The sequence below is a fragment of the Fopius arisanus genome, unplaced genomic scaffold (assembly GCF_000806365.1).
Source record: "Fopius arisanus strain USDA-PBARC FA_bdor unplaced genomic scaffold, ASM80636v1 scaffold00018, whole genome shotgun sequence".
Lineage (NCBI taxonomy): Eukaryota > Metazoa > Arthropoda > Insecta > Hymenoptera > Braconidae > Fopius > Fopius arisanus.
In genome coordinates, this window is record NW_011887757.1 from 404,228 (window position 1) to 418,601 (window position 14,374).

Sequence of the window (14,374 nt, forward strand, 5' to 3'; positions counted from 1 at the left end):
ATGGCCGGAGATAATGTGGAGTTCAATTGATGTGAATAACAGAATTTTTTGTTGCACATCCGGGTGAGTCTATTTTATTTTTCATGATGCGACAGGAGAGGGGAGAGACCGATTGCCAGTTTTTCCTTCAGTTCCTGACAGATTTTTGTAGCTGCTTTGCACGCGGCGGAGCTTGTGATGAAGCGAATTTCGGAGTTGCGTGAGTCTTCCAAATGAAGAAAGTTCTCGGTATTTCGTAGAATTTCTGTGATGCTGAGCCACTTCTGACATTCTGGCGTTCTCTGAATGCCATTTGCATCTCGATTTCCGATGTTGGAGTATATTCATGGATTTATTTGGTGTTCAGTCCCAAATGGGAATGAATTGTGCCTGCGGATATTTTCGGCCATTTTGACAGGGATGAGGTAAGATAAGAGAATTAATTAGAAAATTAATCAATTTTGCAAAAAGAGGAGCAGTAGACTAGAAATTTTTAAAAATTTAATGAAATTTGAAATTTTTGAGCAGCTGATAGTAAGATCATAATTTCGTAACTTACGTGAATTTTTTTCTCTTTTCAATCTTCTATTTTGGACTGCTTCATGGGAGAAATGGCTTGAGACGGTTTTCGTAGGAAAATAAAGATTTTTCTGTTGAGTTTTGCAAATATTTATTGAAGAGTCATTACTTATCAAACATCGCTCGCATGACCGAAAAATATGAGATCAAAGTCTTGAGGATGTCGGTGTAGCTTTCGAGATTCATGGGAATGATTTTTCCAGCGGTCAAATGAAAGGGTTTGCCGCACCGTGCTATTATGAATACAAAATCCTTGTTGGTTTTCGGTGTCATCTGATACCAAGGGCAACAGTACAGACAAGTTTGCAAGTAGCTGATGCTGGATGACAAACATTCCCCAGCGTAGCTGTATATCGATAGCTGGACGAGAAAGATACTGATGAAGATGGTGAAATTTATCGCTGTTGCTCCGTCTTTGATGCGGATGCTGAGTAATATTTGGAGGCCTGTAACATTGTGACAATTGCAAGTCATGTCGATAAATGTTGATGGATTTCAGGCATGAGAAAAGGAACCGATAAGCGCCACGCACTCATTTGGAAATTATACTGAAATTCAATGAAAACTTTCTCAGTCTTTCATGCCCTTTGGTTATTACACTTACCACCCATAGAAACTTGATAGATATTCGCCATCACTTGAAGTGCAACAACAGCACTAAAAGTTCTCTCTAAATGATCTGCCATCCTGATAAGATGAGTATGTCTTCTGATCACAAGTCTCAGAATTTGTCGATTCTGCTGTTCGCATTCCTGTGGTTCAAGCTTCTCAATATCACTCGCAAAACATCGGATTTGACCGACTAGCAGCATTGTTATACCGAAGAAATAACAGTCACAACCCACATTCCCTATAATAGTCACCGTAACTTGTAGAATTTGGAGCAAATAAATTCCACTATAATAATCAACAAATAGATTTCCGTAGAAACATGGATTTGCCAGAGGAATAGCTTTAACGATTTCAGTCACATTTCTCCGAGGATCGAAGACCATCGCATTTCCCATTCCGCACAGGTACATGGGTGTGACAGAAGTCAAAGTAGATACTAGTTGAAAGTAATAAATCTTTCGACCAACTTTTGACGCATTGTCCATTATCCTCAGATCATCAACACATGTGTTTGACGACCAGTTGTCGATGATCGAAGTAATGATCTGTATCATATTTTCACGATTCAGACGAATACTCAAAATCTTCATGATAGAGAGGCAACAACAGATTCCCGTCGAGACCGGTATCAATTTGTCCTTCAGCACTCCACATTTTGGATTCAATTCATGGAATAGACTCAATGCATTCGTCACCTGATAAAATTCCAACAAAAAACAGACAGCTGTACCATTTGCAGATAATCATGAGTAATTAGATCCTACCAATAAAATACATATAATCGTCAGTTGAATCTTTGTGATAGCATTGTGACACGTCATGCACCAAATTCCTAGACTTTGAGCTATCAATTTGTACGGCCTGATAGCATATGATACAATTTCATTGTATTTCAGATTCTTTTCCTTGGTCATTATTCTAGAAGACACTGAACCCTTCTCTCATGATGATTTTTATTTTTATTGTGCCATTGTCTTCATTATTTACGGCAACAGTTCTTAACTTTCTCCTCTCTTTCATTTGAGAAATATTTTCCCTCGAGTACTCTGTTATGCGCATATTTGATGTCAGGCCTTTGAAAGTTCATACCAAGTTCATTTTTGTTAGCAATTGTATCTCTCATTGTACGTCCGGGTAAACTTATTTTATTTTTCATGATGTCAAGTAGTGGGGAGAAACAAATTGTCAGTTTAGCCGTCAGTTCGTCGTGAATTTTCGAAGCTACTTCGTCGGTAGAATAGATTGCGACAAATTTAGAGTGCGAATAGTCCAGTGGTGGAATAATTGTTCAATTACCGAGTTCATGATTTCATTACTGAAGGTCGAAGATCATTATTTGTGACGTGTCAAATCATGAAGTGTTAAAAGACCGGAGTAATATCAATCCTAAAATATTCATTCCTTTTTCCAAATGTGGCATACCATTCAAATTGATCAGCTCGAATTTATAAATCGATTCTCTGATGAATTCCCGAAGTGCCAGTGGATTGAAAAAAAAGAATTAGTCGTACTTTAATTCCCTGTATTGTAAAATTCCGAATAAATTAACTTTGTTATTGTAAATAATCATTCAACTTCATAATAAGTTTAATTTTGAACATCTGAATATTTCCAAAATGAATCCTTCGACTTATCTTAATAACATCTAATTATCCTAGACAGTCGATGGTATTAGAATGATGATTATCTACACATGACTATATGAATCTTTGAGAATGTGAAGTATTTTATTCGTTGAACATAGCCTGCATGACGGAGAAGTACGAGCCAATGGCTTTGATGATGTTCTTGAAGCTGTCCAAATCCATACGATAAATTTTTCCAGCTGTCAAACTAAATATTTTTGATGTGCGTACCAGAATGAAAAGGACATTCTGCTTATTCGCTGGTGACATTTCGTACCAGAGACACTTGTACGCTGTTGTACCAACATTTTCAATTGCACGTGATAAACTATCACCGGCGTAACTGTACATGAACATTTGAAGAGTCAGAATTATAACGCAGATTATGGTGTTGATGCACACAACCAAGTCACCAGCCCTCGCACTCCTGATGATTAAGATTCCTAGAATAAACCGGTAATTAATTAATTAAGTGGACCGTGCTGTCATCAAATTGTAGTCATTAATGAGTTTTGTATAAGTTTGTCTTCAATATTCATAATTATAACTCGATTGTCGAGAAGCTCTTCAGTCTATTAATTTCGCTGATCACGCGTACCAACTGCTCGCAGGGGAATCCCCGAAATTCAATTAGATCTGTTTTTTAATAAATTATTTTTCTCTGTTCAATACTCTCCGTACTTACCGTAGAAACAAATTTGAGAGCAATTCGCTGATACAATGCAAAGAATAATCAAGTTGAAAGTTCTCTCCAAATGCTTGGCGAGTTCAATCAGCTCGACTTGTCTCTTGATCGTCCCAGAGAATATATTTTCGCGGGAGACATCGGTGTCCGGTTCAGAGATGCTCTCACAATTGAGCGCCAGACACTCGAATTGTGCTGTCAAATTCAATGCAATTCCGAAGAAGCAGACGTCATTCCCCACGTTTCCAGTGCACGTGAAGAACAGCTGAATGATCTGATAACCGAACATGATGACGTAGAGAGATGTTGACAGACCACCGAACAAACGACTGGTCTGAAGAGGAAACGATCGTAACCCTGACGAGGTGTCATTGACCGTCTCATTGACGATCGTTGCGAAAATCGGTAATGTGGCTATGATTGTTGGTAAACAAACAAAATACGTGCCTCCGAGTTGATAAATACAGATTGTCCTCCCCAATTTGGCTCGAGCCCTCACGATCGCCAGAGCCTTTGAATCGTGGAGAAAATTTGTGGCACTGATCAAGTCTTTAATCACCAATTGCATCTTACTCCAATTAGCTCGGACAACAATAATTTTCGTGAGCGATAGAAAATTACATGATAAGAAAGACATCAGTTGCGGATCGACTTGTGAAGCAGAAATTATTGTCTCCCCAGTCATGAATAGTATCATCGTTATCTGAGAAGGATGTCCAAGTCATTGTGTGCTTTCGACAGAAATACAGTTCAATATTTTACCTGCGTTGTGCACGCAAATATCGTTAGACCCCAAGACCCGATATTTTGGCAAGTGAAAGGCCAGAGTCCCATGACTCGGTAGATGATTTCGTACAGGCTATAGGCATAACGAACATCTGAGTCTGATACTTCCGACTGTTCTCTCATTGTTCTCGCAGGAGTGACTGACCGCTGACGCATGCTTTCAACTTCTCCCTAGTTTTTCTACATGGGGTGAACCAAACTTCTACGAAATTTCAAAAGCAACAACTGCAATGGTCCTCTCAATACTTGATGATTTCTGCCTAGGTGCTGCATTTGGAATTCATGATGGCGTGAGTGTTTGGCAAACAGCGCGGTAGACTGCGCGGTAGAAGAACACTTTGTTGGAAGACTTTATTTGGAGGGAACGCTTTCATCGGTGTCACATCTGCCTGGAAATGTTGTTCAGTTATCAAACGATTTTGAGGTGAGATATCATAATTACCTGTGTTCTGATTCGATTTCTTGATTTATCATTCAGATTTGGACGGACGGACGCTTTGGAATCACATGTTCAGGGAATTATTACAGAAGTTGAAATATTCGGGGACTTGAATCTCCCGTGAGGGTTTATCGGTGGATCAATTGTTGAGTGATCAATGTGATGAACATCAAGTATTTGAAACGTCATTATTGGTAATCGGATTATTGATGACGATACAACGGTATCTTCGGAAAATTAGAGAATTTAGCGAAGGAACATTGACGGACATTTTGGAACTGCAGAGTGAGATGTCAAAAATTTATTTCTAGTTCGATTATATTTTGTGGTGGAAATTTTCATTTTTTGTTCAGAGAGGCTTGTTAGCACCGATCTACGATCAGACTCGAGAATTTATTTCATTTAATAGATATGATTTATCATTCCTGATTTGGGGCTCGTATGCGTAATTTTTTAATCATTTCATTGAATTTCATTCAATCAATCGGTGAATTTCTGTTTATGCCTTTCATTTTCCGTTTCTAAAATTCCACATGCTTTGGATATTATTGGGCATTTAGATGTGATGATCACTCCTCTTTTTATCCAGAAAGCAATTATTCATTGAGAATTTATTGAGAAATAAAATAAAATTTGCTGAAGTGCATGGAATGTGGAATTAACGATTAATAATGAAAAATAAATTATTTCAATTTAAAAATGGAAATTAAATCTAATGGAGAAGACCTAATAATAGAAGAATTACGGAGCAGTGAAGAATAATTTCATCAGAAACCCAAATTTTATGGTTACATTTCGACAATCGAATGTCGGTGACTTCAACGGATTGGCCTAGCAAACTTTTTTTTTTCTTATATTCCTGTCCTTCCTGCCCTTTTTGGCTAATTGGCCCTATTCCATCATATGCATGCTGTGCATCCTACACAGTATTCACTCTTCTATAAAACCGGCGTGAGTAGGGAAACCACAGGAAAAACCAACTCGGTACAGACGATTGCTCTATTAGCAGCCTCCCCCTCATCGATGCCTGTTGAAAAATTGGCTTCAACGGGGAATCGAACCTACAACTTTCAGAACACTAGGCTCGCACCTAGTCACTGAGCTACCGACGTTGGCCTAACAAACTTTCGTGATTCATTTCTGTTGAAATCGTCAACTGTTCTCCAAACCTCAAAGTCTCGAACCAGTCAGATGACTCAAACCCTGACACTTCGATGGTATCGAACTGGTCGAAATGAACTGAGAGTTGATACCTTAGAGCATATGACACTGAACGGGCGCCACGGAGTGGACACCTCATGCTGAGGGCATTTTTTTATCGATTCCCATTTATCCCGGTAATTATTCTCTCTGGTGTCGGTTCTTGCGAAAATTAAACGGAATACTTGATATTGTAATTGCGAGGGACACGGGGAAAACTCTGGTTTCTCTTTCATCCGACAGACAGAACTGGAGACATGGATTTTTTTGATTATCCAAACTGGTTCCTTACAAAGTGGTTATTGTTTTCATTCGGTGCATGGCCCTTTCAGACCTCACGATTTCGTTATGTCTGCCGGTATATTATGGGTTGTGTTATTGGTAGTATACTTGTTCCTCAGGTATTCTTTATGAAAAAATCCAATGAAACGTTATTATTCGTCTATATAGATTTTTTGGAAATCAGAGGAATACGAAAGTAATAAAGTGATTTGTCCTTTATTTTTCAGATTATCCGGATATTTACACTCGAGGGAAATATAAATTTGTTCGTTGAATGTATCAGTACCATGTTTTTGCACTTGTTAGTGACGATTAAAATGATCAGCTGCATCTCCAACTTGGAAACGGTGCTAAATTATAATGACGCTGAAAGGAAAAATTAGCTCCGCCGAAAAGACGAATAGCGCAAAATTTTCCAATAATATTAGACGAAATAATCTCAATATTTTCAAGTGGAATGAATATATTTCCAGCAGAGCTAATTTCTGCTCTCAGCGGCATTGCATTCTAGTAAATCGAGATCTTGTTATTTTTGATTATTTCTAATGTAGGAGAAGGATTTACTCCTGCAAATAGAGAATCAGAGAAAATTCTATTCTCTTTCCTCCGAAAAGAAAGTACTAAATAAATATGCGAATCGAAGTGGCACAATTACACGTCTATACGTGTGTAAGTAAATTAATGAGATTCCAAATTTTAATTGTAAAAATGACTGTATGGAAATGGAATGGAAATTTAACTTTTTGTCAGCAAGCACAGCTCATCAGTCGCTCTTCCTCGTTTCCCTTTTCAGATTATATTTATGCTAGCGTTGCCCTGTACATGTGTTCGCCATTGGTACCCAAAATTTTGGACTGTATTTTACATTTGAATGAGAGTTCACCAATAATTTTTCTGTATGAGGCCGAATATTTTGTTGATCGTCGAGAATACACAACATGGATTTTACTCCATTCGTACGTCGTGACACTTTTAGAAGCAACAGTGGTTGTTGCGTTTGATTCCCTGTACTTTCATTTGGCGGAACATGCATGCAGTTTGTTTTCAATTGCGTGGTGAGTATGCCCTGAATTTTTTTTTAATACATCAACTTCAATTGTTAATAATGATATGTGGAATGAATATAATATATCATTCATCATTCATTGATATACCATTGATATATCACGCATGAGGAATGTATTCAATGTATTATTAAGAATAATGTTATGAAGAGAAAATTAATTGATGCAATTAAAAACTCCATGCAAATTAGCAAACGGATGGACAGATTGGCTCATGACATAGAATTCCAAAAATCATCAGACCAGAGCATCTCCGCAAAGAGGGACGATGTTGGTGATGCTGTTGTACTCTGCATCATGCAGCACATGAAAGCACTCAAGTAAATGTCCTCTACCTGCGCTGCATGAAGAAAAATTCGTCATATTTTGGTTTGATATAAATTTAGTCACTCAGTCCGTGGGGCTGGATCACAAAGAACAGCTGAAAATATTCTTTTAGTTTGATGACAAACTGTGCTGCACTGCACTCTCCTTCCCTGTTTCATATAGCTTTGATTAATTTTAACATCAACAGATTCGCTGATCTTTTGGGGACAGTATACACCAAAGCGCTGTTTTTTATCCTAGGTATAAATATGCTAGCCATGAGCATAACAGGATTTCAGGTGATAAAATCGACTCCCCAGTCCATTTCCGAAATCGGTGTCTCCTCAATTCAATGCTCAATTAATGATGGCTCATTCATCTTAGACCGTTATGAAGCTTGATGAACCCAGTGAGAGCGTTCGATTAGGTTGCTTCACAATTGCACAGCTGATTCATCTGTATTTTCTCAGCTGGCCGGGTCAAAGACTGATGGATCACAGTCAAGAAATCCATTCTGCAGCGTGAATATACCCTGCAATTGTTAAAAACCCAGAAATATTAATGCTCTATCGTTTATTAGTTATCAAGGATCCTGGTATAACATGCCAGTGCACCTCCGGAAATTATTGATGCCGATCATGATGAGGGGGTCCAAACCATGTGTCGTATCGGCTGGTGGATTTTACGTAATGTCTCTGCAAAGTTTCAGTATGGTAAAGTTGAAAAGTCAAATTCTCCAGTCATCCAGATATTGAGATATAATTAGTTAACTGAATCCTCTTTATTAAGGTATTGAAAACATCAGCTTCCTACTTTACTGTTCTAATGTCATGCCAATGATGCTAGCGAAGGAGTGGATCACTGAATTGTTAAAATATTAGCACCTGTTAGAATTGTTATTCAAGAGTATTTGTGGCTTTTTCATCCGCAAACTTTGACTGTGACGAGAATTCGAACAACCAGTACTAATGTTGAACAGAATGTAGTGTATTATCAAGAATTCGTGATAAGAGCAATTTTCCATACGATTTTGGTGCCGTAGATTCCCCTAGCGACTAGATGTTGTTTGTTCCACAATTTTTCCCTCTAGCCCAATTCCAATCTTGAGTCATCAACTGATCATGTTTCTTCTCCATCATATTATACTGATCCTGCAGATGCAGAGGAAGAGCGACGTACAGAGCATCTCCACCAAGATTTATTGATTCAGTTATGGAGATCGGAATGGCCTGATTGGTGATCATAAGGTAGTACAAATAATCTTCACTGCCATCGAAGATACATCTCTCGAGAAATAAATATCTTCGTTGTAGCTTCACAAATGCATTGTTCAGTGATTTCCTATGAGATCACAAGATGTAGAATGCTATAAATATTTCTCGTCTTCTATAAAAAAATATCACTTTAGACCTACCAGAAGTTTGTGATCTATCTCATCTCTTATTCGTCGCAAACCACTCAAAGAGCTCAAACACTTACACTTCGATGGTATCGAACTGTTCGTAATGAACTGAGAGTTGATACCTTAGAGCATATGACACTGAACGGGCGCCACGGAGTGGACACCTCATGCTGAGGGCATTTTTTTATCGATTCCCATTTATCCCGGTAATTATTCTCTCTGGTGTCGGTTGTTGCGAAAATTAAACGGAATACTTGATATTGTAATTGCGAGGGACACGGGGAAAACTCTGGTTTCTCTTTCATCCGACAGACAGAACTGGAGACATGGATTTTTTTGATTATCCAAACTGGTTCCTTACAAAGTGGTTACTGTCTTCCTTCGGCGCATGGCCCTTTCAGACCTCACGACTTCGTTATGTCTGCCGTTATATTATGAGTTTTCTTATTTGTAGTATACTCATTCCTGAGGTATCCTTTATTTAAAAAAATCCAATGTAACCCTTTTTGCCACTGGCTTATCATACTAATTAATCATTGCCAATGACGGTCGATATATTTCCCAATAAAAATGAGAAACGCTCGCGTGCCAATTATTCGCGATTACTTTCTTGAAATCCGCGAAATGCGAAATTGATGGAGTGTTTAATTTTCTATTTTTCAGATCCTCCGGGTATTTACCGTCGGGGGAAACATGAATCTGCTCGTTGAATGTATCAGTACGTTGTTGTTGCACTTGTTAGTGATGGTGAAAATGATCAACTGCATCTCCAACTTGGAAACGGTTCTGAATCATAATGACGCTGAAACGAAAAATTAGCTCCGCCGAAAAGACGAATAGTGCAAAATTTTCCAATAATATTAGACGATATATCTCAATATTCTCATGCGGAATGAATATATTTCTGCTGAGCTAATTTCTGCTCTCAGCGACATTGCATTCTAGCAAATTGAAATCTCGTTATATTTTATTATCTCTAATTTAGGAGAAGGAATTACTCATGCAAATAGAGAGTCATAGAAAATTCTATTCTTCTGCTCCCGAAGTTAAAGTGCTAAATAGCTATGCGAATCGGAGTCGAACAATTACGCACGTCTACATCTGTAAGTAAATTAATTACATTCCGAATTGTAATTATAAAAAAATACCAATGAAAATGTGATTTCTTGAGTTTTTGTTTGTAAGTGAAACTGTTCAGTCACTCTTCTTTATTTCTTTTAAAAGATTATATTTATGCTACCACTGTCATGTACATGGGCACGCCCATGGTACCAAAAATTCTGGACAGCATCTTACCTTTAAATGAGAGTCGACCGACCATTTTTCTTTATGAGGCTGAATATTTTGTTGATCGTAGTGCATACAAAACGTGGATTTTACTCCATTCGTACGTCGTGACACCTCTACCAGCAACAGTCGTTGTTGCATTTGATTCCTTGTACTTTCATTTGGCGGAACATGCCTGCAGTTTGTTTTTAATAGCGAGGTGAGTAAAATTTTATTATATACGTGAAATTATTTTTTGAGTAAATATTCGAATTATTTCAATAATTACAGTTCGAATATTCTTCCCAAATACTACTTCCATGTAAAAATCGTCACGAAAGTTTCGACTCCTCGATAGAATTTCTCATATCTGATATTCAACAATTTTAAAATTCATAAGAAATATTATGTAGTCCTCCATTATTGAATTTTAAGAACAATGTTCTGAACAGAACATTAATTAAAGCAATTATTGATTCCATTCAAAACAGCAAACGAATGGAAAGATTGGCTCAGGACATGGAATTCTGGAAATCATCAGACCAGATCATCTCTGCAAAGAGGGATGATGTTGGTGATGCTGTTGTACTCTGCATCATGCAGCACATGAAAGCACTCAAGTAAATGTCCTCTACCTGCGCTGCATGAAGACAAATTCGTCTTATTTTGGTTTGATATAAATTTAGTCACTCAGTCCGTGGGGCTGGATCGCAAAGAACAGCTGAAAATATTCTTTTAGTTTGACGACAAACTGTGCTGCACTGCACTCTCCTTCCCTTTCATATAGCTTTGATAAATTTTAACATCAACAGATTCGCTGATCTTTTGAGGACAGCATACACCAAAGCGCTGTTTTTTATCCTAGGTATAAACATGCTAGCCATGAGCATAACAGGATTCCAGGTGATAAAACGGACTCTCCTATTCATTTCTGAAATCAATGTCTCCTCAATTCAATGTTCAATTAATGATCGCCCATTAATTTCAGACCATTACCAAACTAGATGAACCCAGTGAAGCCATCCGATTCGGCTGTTACACAATTGCCCAACTGATCCATCTGTATTTCCTCAGCTGGCCGGGTCAAAGACTGATGGACCACAGTCAAAGAATCCATTCTGCAGCGTGAATATACCCTTCAATTATCAAAATTGCAGGAATATTAATGCTCTATCGTTTATCAGCTATCAAGGATGCTGGTATAATATTCCAGTGCACCTCCAGAAATTGTTGATCCTGACCATGCTGCGGGGGTCTAAACCATCTGTCCTGACGGCTGGTGGATTTTACGTCATGTCTCTTCAAAGTTTCAGTTTGGTAAAGTTGAAAAGACAAACTCTTCCGTCCGGATTCGGATCCTCATCCGGATATTGAGAGATACATAGTTAACTGAATCGTTCTTATTTAGGTACTGAAAACGTCAGCTTCCTACTTTACTGTTCTAATATCATTCCAATGATGATAGCTTGAAGGAATGGATGATTGAATTCTTAAAATATTAACACTTGTTACCATCATTATTCAAGAGTATTTGTGCTTTCTCCATTGAAGAACTTCAAGATCCGTCAAACGAATTCCCACTGACGCGAATTCATACCATGGAAATCGATTTTGTACAGAATCTGATAATTCATTCGTTGCGTAGCGTATTATAAAGTTCTTGTGATAATTCCAATTTTCTATGCATTTTGTGTATCAGAAGATTCCCCTAACATCTCGATGTTATTCGTCCCACAATTCTCTTACAACTCACATCTGCTCCCCTCCAATCCCAACTTCGACTTACTTTTACATTTTTAAATGGTGCTATAACTACGCAGAAATGATTTAGTAATGTACTCCCATGAGGTGGAAGCGCTATTCGATTCTTTCAGCCATATGACGCTCTCACCTACCGCAATTATGCTCTTTGTTGTTCGTCGACCAGTGGAAATCAAGCAGAATTATTGAAAACCTCTAATTGCTGGGTTGTCAACTCCTCCAAGAATCATATCAAAGCAGTTGAAACCTTTTTTGTACAATGGGTTTCTTCGCAAACTCGAATTGGCGACTCACTAAATTTCTACTATCCTGCTTTGGTGCTTGGCCTTTGCAGCGACCACTGGTCCGTGCCATAATAAAATCGCTCGTTATCGTCATATTAATAAGTATATTCATACCTGAGGTGAGTAAGAAAATCTTAATGAAGTGGGAATTGATCGCGATCTATAAGAAGCTGTCGTCAGATGCGAGACAGATGTGCTGTAAAGATTAAACCAATCATTCGTTTCGTTGCAGATTATCAAATTGATAACCGTGCGTGATGATTTGCAAAAGATAATAGCATGTGTGCCAATATTAGCATTGCATTCATTGACAATCACAAAAATGCTGAATTGTCTGTTCAGCATCGAGCAGGTAAGATCATCAAGATGATTCATTATTCCGAAACTCGCAGTGCAACAGTTCGTTTTGATAACAGAATAAGTTGCTGCTGCTGGAGATCCAGGAGGATTGGCAGCGGAATTTATCGCCGGGTGATGTGGAAATACTAGAAAAAAATGCCAATCAGAACCGAGTGATAACACACACGTACATATGTAATGATTATTGTCCATTTGCTGCTGTTTGCACATGTTGATTTGTTTTGGTTCCAAAAAAGATTACATCTATGCCACTACTTTGATGTACCTGATGGGACCAATGGTCCCAAAAGTGATGGATGTGCTGGTACCTCTGAACGAATCACGTCCGGCACTAGAGATATACCAAACAGAGTACTTCGTAGATCCAGAGAAGAATGAAATCCCAATTCTAATCCATGCTTATGTGATCACGCCATTCCCTTCAACGATCATCGTAGCTTTTGACGCATTGTACTGCAATTATGTTAATCATGCATGCAGCATGTTCGAAATCGTTGGGTGAAGGATATTATCTATTATATTTACTTTGCAACATTATAATCATCTTTACCACTTTTTTTGTTCGGTGAGATTGCAGGAAGCGTTTGGAGGCGATCATCAATGACATCGATGAGATAGAACACGGATTGACTCCAATCTCAGAGAAGTCCATCCACAACTCTCTCAAGGAATGCATCAAACAACATCGCAAGTCGTTACAGTGAGCGATTATTGTATTACTGGAACTATTAATGAAGGGATTGATGAAAAGAAGGATTAGTTGAGAGGTAATCAAGACAGAGGCTCATTTTCATCTTTCGATTCAATTGATTTTCAGATTTGCTCATCTGCTCCGAATGACATACAGCAAATGTTTCTTGAGTATTGTTATTATTAATACTGTGGCATTGAGTATCACTGGATATCAGGTGCTGTGTCTTCCTCTTTCGGAGGGCTGAAGCTAATTTTCGGCTGAAATGTATTATTTTCGTAGGTTGTTGCTAATCTGGGTGAGACCAGCGAAATTTTGAGGTACGGCACATTTTCGATCGGTCAAATAGTTCATCTATTCTTCCTCAGCCGACCTGCACAAAAATTGATGGATCAAAGCAGTCGAATTCATTGGTCGGCGTGAGTACCAGGTGAATCTTCTAGTTTATGATCTAGCCTGTTGATCCAATTCAGTTATCAGGGCTGCTGGTACAGAATTCCAATCAGATCAAAAAAAATGTTGATTCTCATCATGATCAGGAGTGGAAAGCCGTCGATCTTAACAGCTGGAAAATTGTACGTGATGTCCTCGCAGAGCTTCGCTAGGGTGAGAAAGTTCTTCCATCGCCTGCAACTAATTATTCATAAACTCTTATTCAAGGTCGTCAAGACATCGATGTCATACTTCACAGTTCTTCTTTCGATGCGATGAACCCACATCGCTGTAGTCAGAAAAGACCGCTCTTGTAAATTCCTTTAAAGACTCTGGATTAGATTATTAAATTACTATAATGATCGCGCGTTGCACAGGATTTTTTGTATCCATTTTCCGAATGGGATAAGAAAGGAATAAAAATAAGAACTCATTTAAAGTGTTCTCGTTGTTTCCGCTTCTGAGTAGGAAGAATATTTATTGCTAAAGTGTAAAGTTAATGGAGAGCCTGTTTCCAATCTTCATTTAATCATTATTCGTAAAACTGATAGATAAGACGCAGCCGTTTTCACAACAGTCATGTAGGATTGCTTCGTCAGATAGAAAAATTTTCCCGCTGTA

At 38.2% G+C, this 14,374-nt stretch overlaps 4 protein-coding genes across 6 annotated transcripts; 2 read left to right on the forward strand and 2 right to left on the reverse strand.

The window, feature by feature from the left end:
* Positions 1 to 340: 340 nt before the first annotated feature.
* LOC105263970 (odorant receptor 9a-like) lies at positions 341 to 9,148 on the forward strand. 2 transcript variants are annotated; one of them, XM_011300508.1, is made up of 11 exons: positions 341 to 404; positions 4,531 to 4,690; positions 6,415 to 6,534; positions 6,739 to 6,856; positions 6,981 to 7,242; positions 7,443 to 7,571; positions 7,766 to 7,856; positions 7,942 to 8,078; positions 8,138 to 8,270; positions 8,715 to 8,804; positions 8,966 to 9,148. In XM_011300508.1, exons 3-10 carry the CDS (start codon positions 6,475 to 6,477, stop codon positions 8,760 to 8,762), a joined length of 978 nt encoding a protein of 325 aa, XP_011298810.1. In that variant the 5' UTR covers positions 341 to 404; positions 4,531 to 4,690; positions 6,415 to 6,474; the 3' UTR covers positions 8,763 to 8,804; positions 8,966 to 9,148. The 2 variants fall into 2 exon arrangements, with proteins under 2 accessions (XP_011298810.1, XP_011298809.1); XM_011300507.1 differs by lacking the exon at positions 8,966 to 9,148 and having other exon boundaries at positions 8,347 to 8,798.
* Positions 662 to 2,084, reverse strand: LOC105264041 (odorant receptor 82a-like). The gene is made up of 3 exons (XM_011300616.1): positions 1,935 to 2,084; positions 1,163 to 1,865; positions 662 to 1,004 (listed from the first exon to the last, which is right to left on the reverse strand). The coding sequence occupies exons 1-3, from the start codon at positions 2,082 to 2,084 to the stop codon at positions 664 to 666; spliced, it is 1,194 nt and encodes a 397-aa protein (XP_011298918.1). The 3' UTR covers positions 662 to 663.
* LOC105263969 (uncharacterized) lies at positions 2,810 to 4,423 on the reverse strand. 2 transcript variants are annotated; one of them, XM_011300506.1, is made up of 4 exons: positions 4,243 to 4,423; positions 3,481 to 4,183; positions 3,027 to 3,238; positions 2,810 to 2,964 (listed from the first exon to the last, which is right to left on the reverse strand). In XM_011300506.1, exons 1-4 carry the CDS (start codon positions 4,420 to 4,422, stop codon positions 2,854 to 2,856), a joined length of 1,206 nt encoding a protein of 401 aa, XP_011298808.1. In that variant the 5' UTR covers position 4,423; the 3' UTR covers positions 2,810 to 2,853. The 2 variants fall into 2 exon arrangements, with proteins under 2 accessions (XP_011298808.1, XP_011298807.1); XM_011300505.1 differs by having other exon boundaries at positions 2,822 to 3,238.
* Positions 9,149 to 9,356: 208 nt separating the features above from the next.
* LOC105264042 (uncharacterized) lies at positions 9,357 to 14,150 on the forward strand. The gene is made up of 17 exons (XM_011300617.1): positions 9,357 to 9,429; positions 9,623 to 9,742; positions 9,945 to 10,062; positions 10,184 to 10,445; positions 10,717 to 10,845; positions 11,038 to 11,128; positions 11,214 to 11,350; positions 11,410 to 11,542; positions 11,634 to 11,663; positions 12,503 to 12,622; positions 12,687 to 12,804; positions 12,867 to 13,128; positions 13,208 to 13,330; positions 13,448 to 13,538; positions 13,604 to 13,740; positions 13,795 to 13,927; positions 13,982 to 14,150. The coding sequence occupies exons 1-17, from the start codon at positions 9,394 to 9,396 to the stop codon at positions 14,030 to 14,032; spliced, it is 2,091 nt and encodes a 696-aa protein (XP_011298919.1). The 5' UTR covers positions 9,357 to 9,393; the 3' UTR covers positions 14,033 to 14,150.
* Positions 14,151 to 14,374: the final 224 nt, after the last annotated feature.

Excerpts from the sequence above, each read along its gene's own strand:
- LOC105263969 (XM_011300505.1), bottom strand. The coding sequence starts at position 4,422 with ATGCGTCAGCGGTCAGTCACTCCTGCGAGAACAATGAGAGAACAGTCG. Across the intron at positions 4,184-4,242 it reads TATTTGCGTGCACAACGCAG|ATAACGATGATACTATTCAT; the intron begins GTAAAATATTGA and ends CATCCTTCTCAG. Across the intron at positions 3,239-3,480 it reads CTCTCAAATTTGTTTCTACG|GAATCTTAATCATCAGGAGT; the intron begins GTAAGTACGGAG and ends GGTTTATTCTAG.
- LOC105263970 (XM_011300507.1), top strand. The coding sequence starts at position 6,475 with ATGTTTTTGCACTTGTTAGTGACGATTAAAATGATCAGCTGCATCTCC. Across the intron at positions 6,857-6,980 it reads AATTACACGTCTATACGTGT|ATTATATTTATGCTAGCGTT; the intron begins GTAAGTAAATTA and ends TTCCCTTTTCAG. Across the intron at positions 8,271-8,346 it reads CTCTGCAAAGTTTCAGTATG|GTATTGAAAACATCAGCTTC; the intron begins GTAAAGTTGAAA and ends CTCTTTATTAAG.
- LOC105264042 (XM_011300617.1), top strand. The coding sequence starts at position 9,394 with ATGAGTTTTCTTATTTGTAGTATACTCATTCCTGAG. Across the intron at positions 11,664-12,502 it reads CGTCAGCTTCCTACTTTACT|ATTATCAAATTGATAACCGT; the intron begins GTTCTAATATCA and ends GTTTCGTTGCAG. Across the intron at positions 13,539-13,603 it reads TGAGTATCACTGGATATCAG|GTTGTTGCTAATCTGGGTGA; the intron begins GTGCTGTGTCTT and ends TTATTTTCGTAG.
- LOC105264041 (XM_011300616.1), bottom strand. The coding sequence starts at position 2,084 with ATGACCAAGGAAAAGAATCTGAAATACAATGAAATTGTATCATATGCT. Across the intron at positions 1,866-1,934 it reads CGATTATATGTATTTTATTG|GTGACGAATGCATTGAGTCT; the intron begins GTAGGATCTAAT and ends GAATTTTATCAG. Across the intron at positions 1,005-1,162 it reads CTATCAAGTTTCTATGGGTG|GCCTCCAAATATTACTCAGC; the intron begins GTAAGTGTAATA and ends ACAATGTTACAG.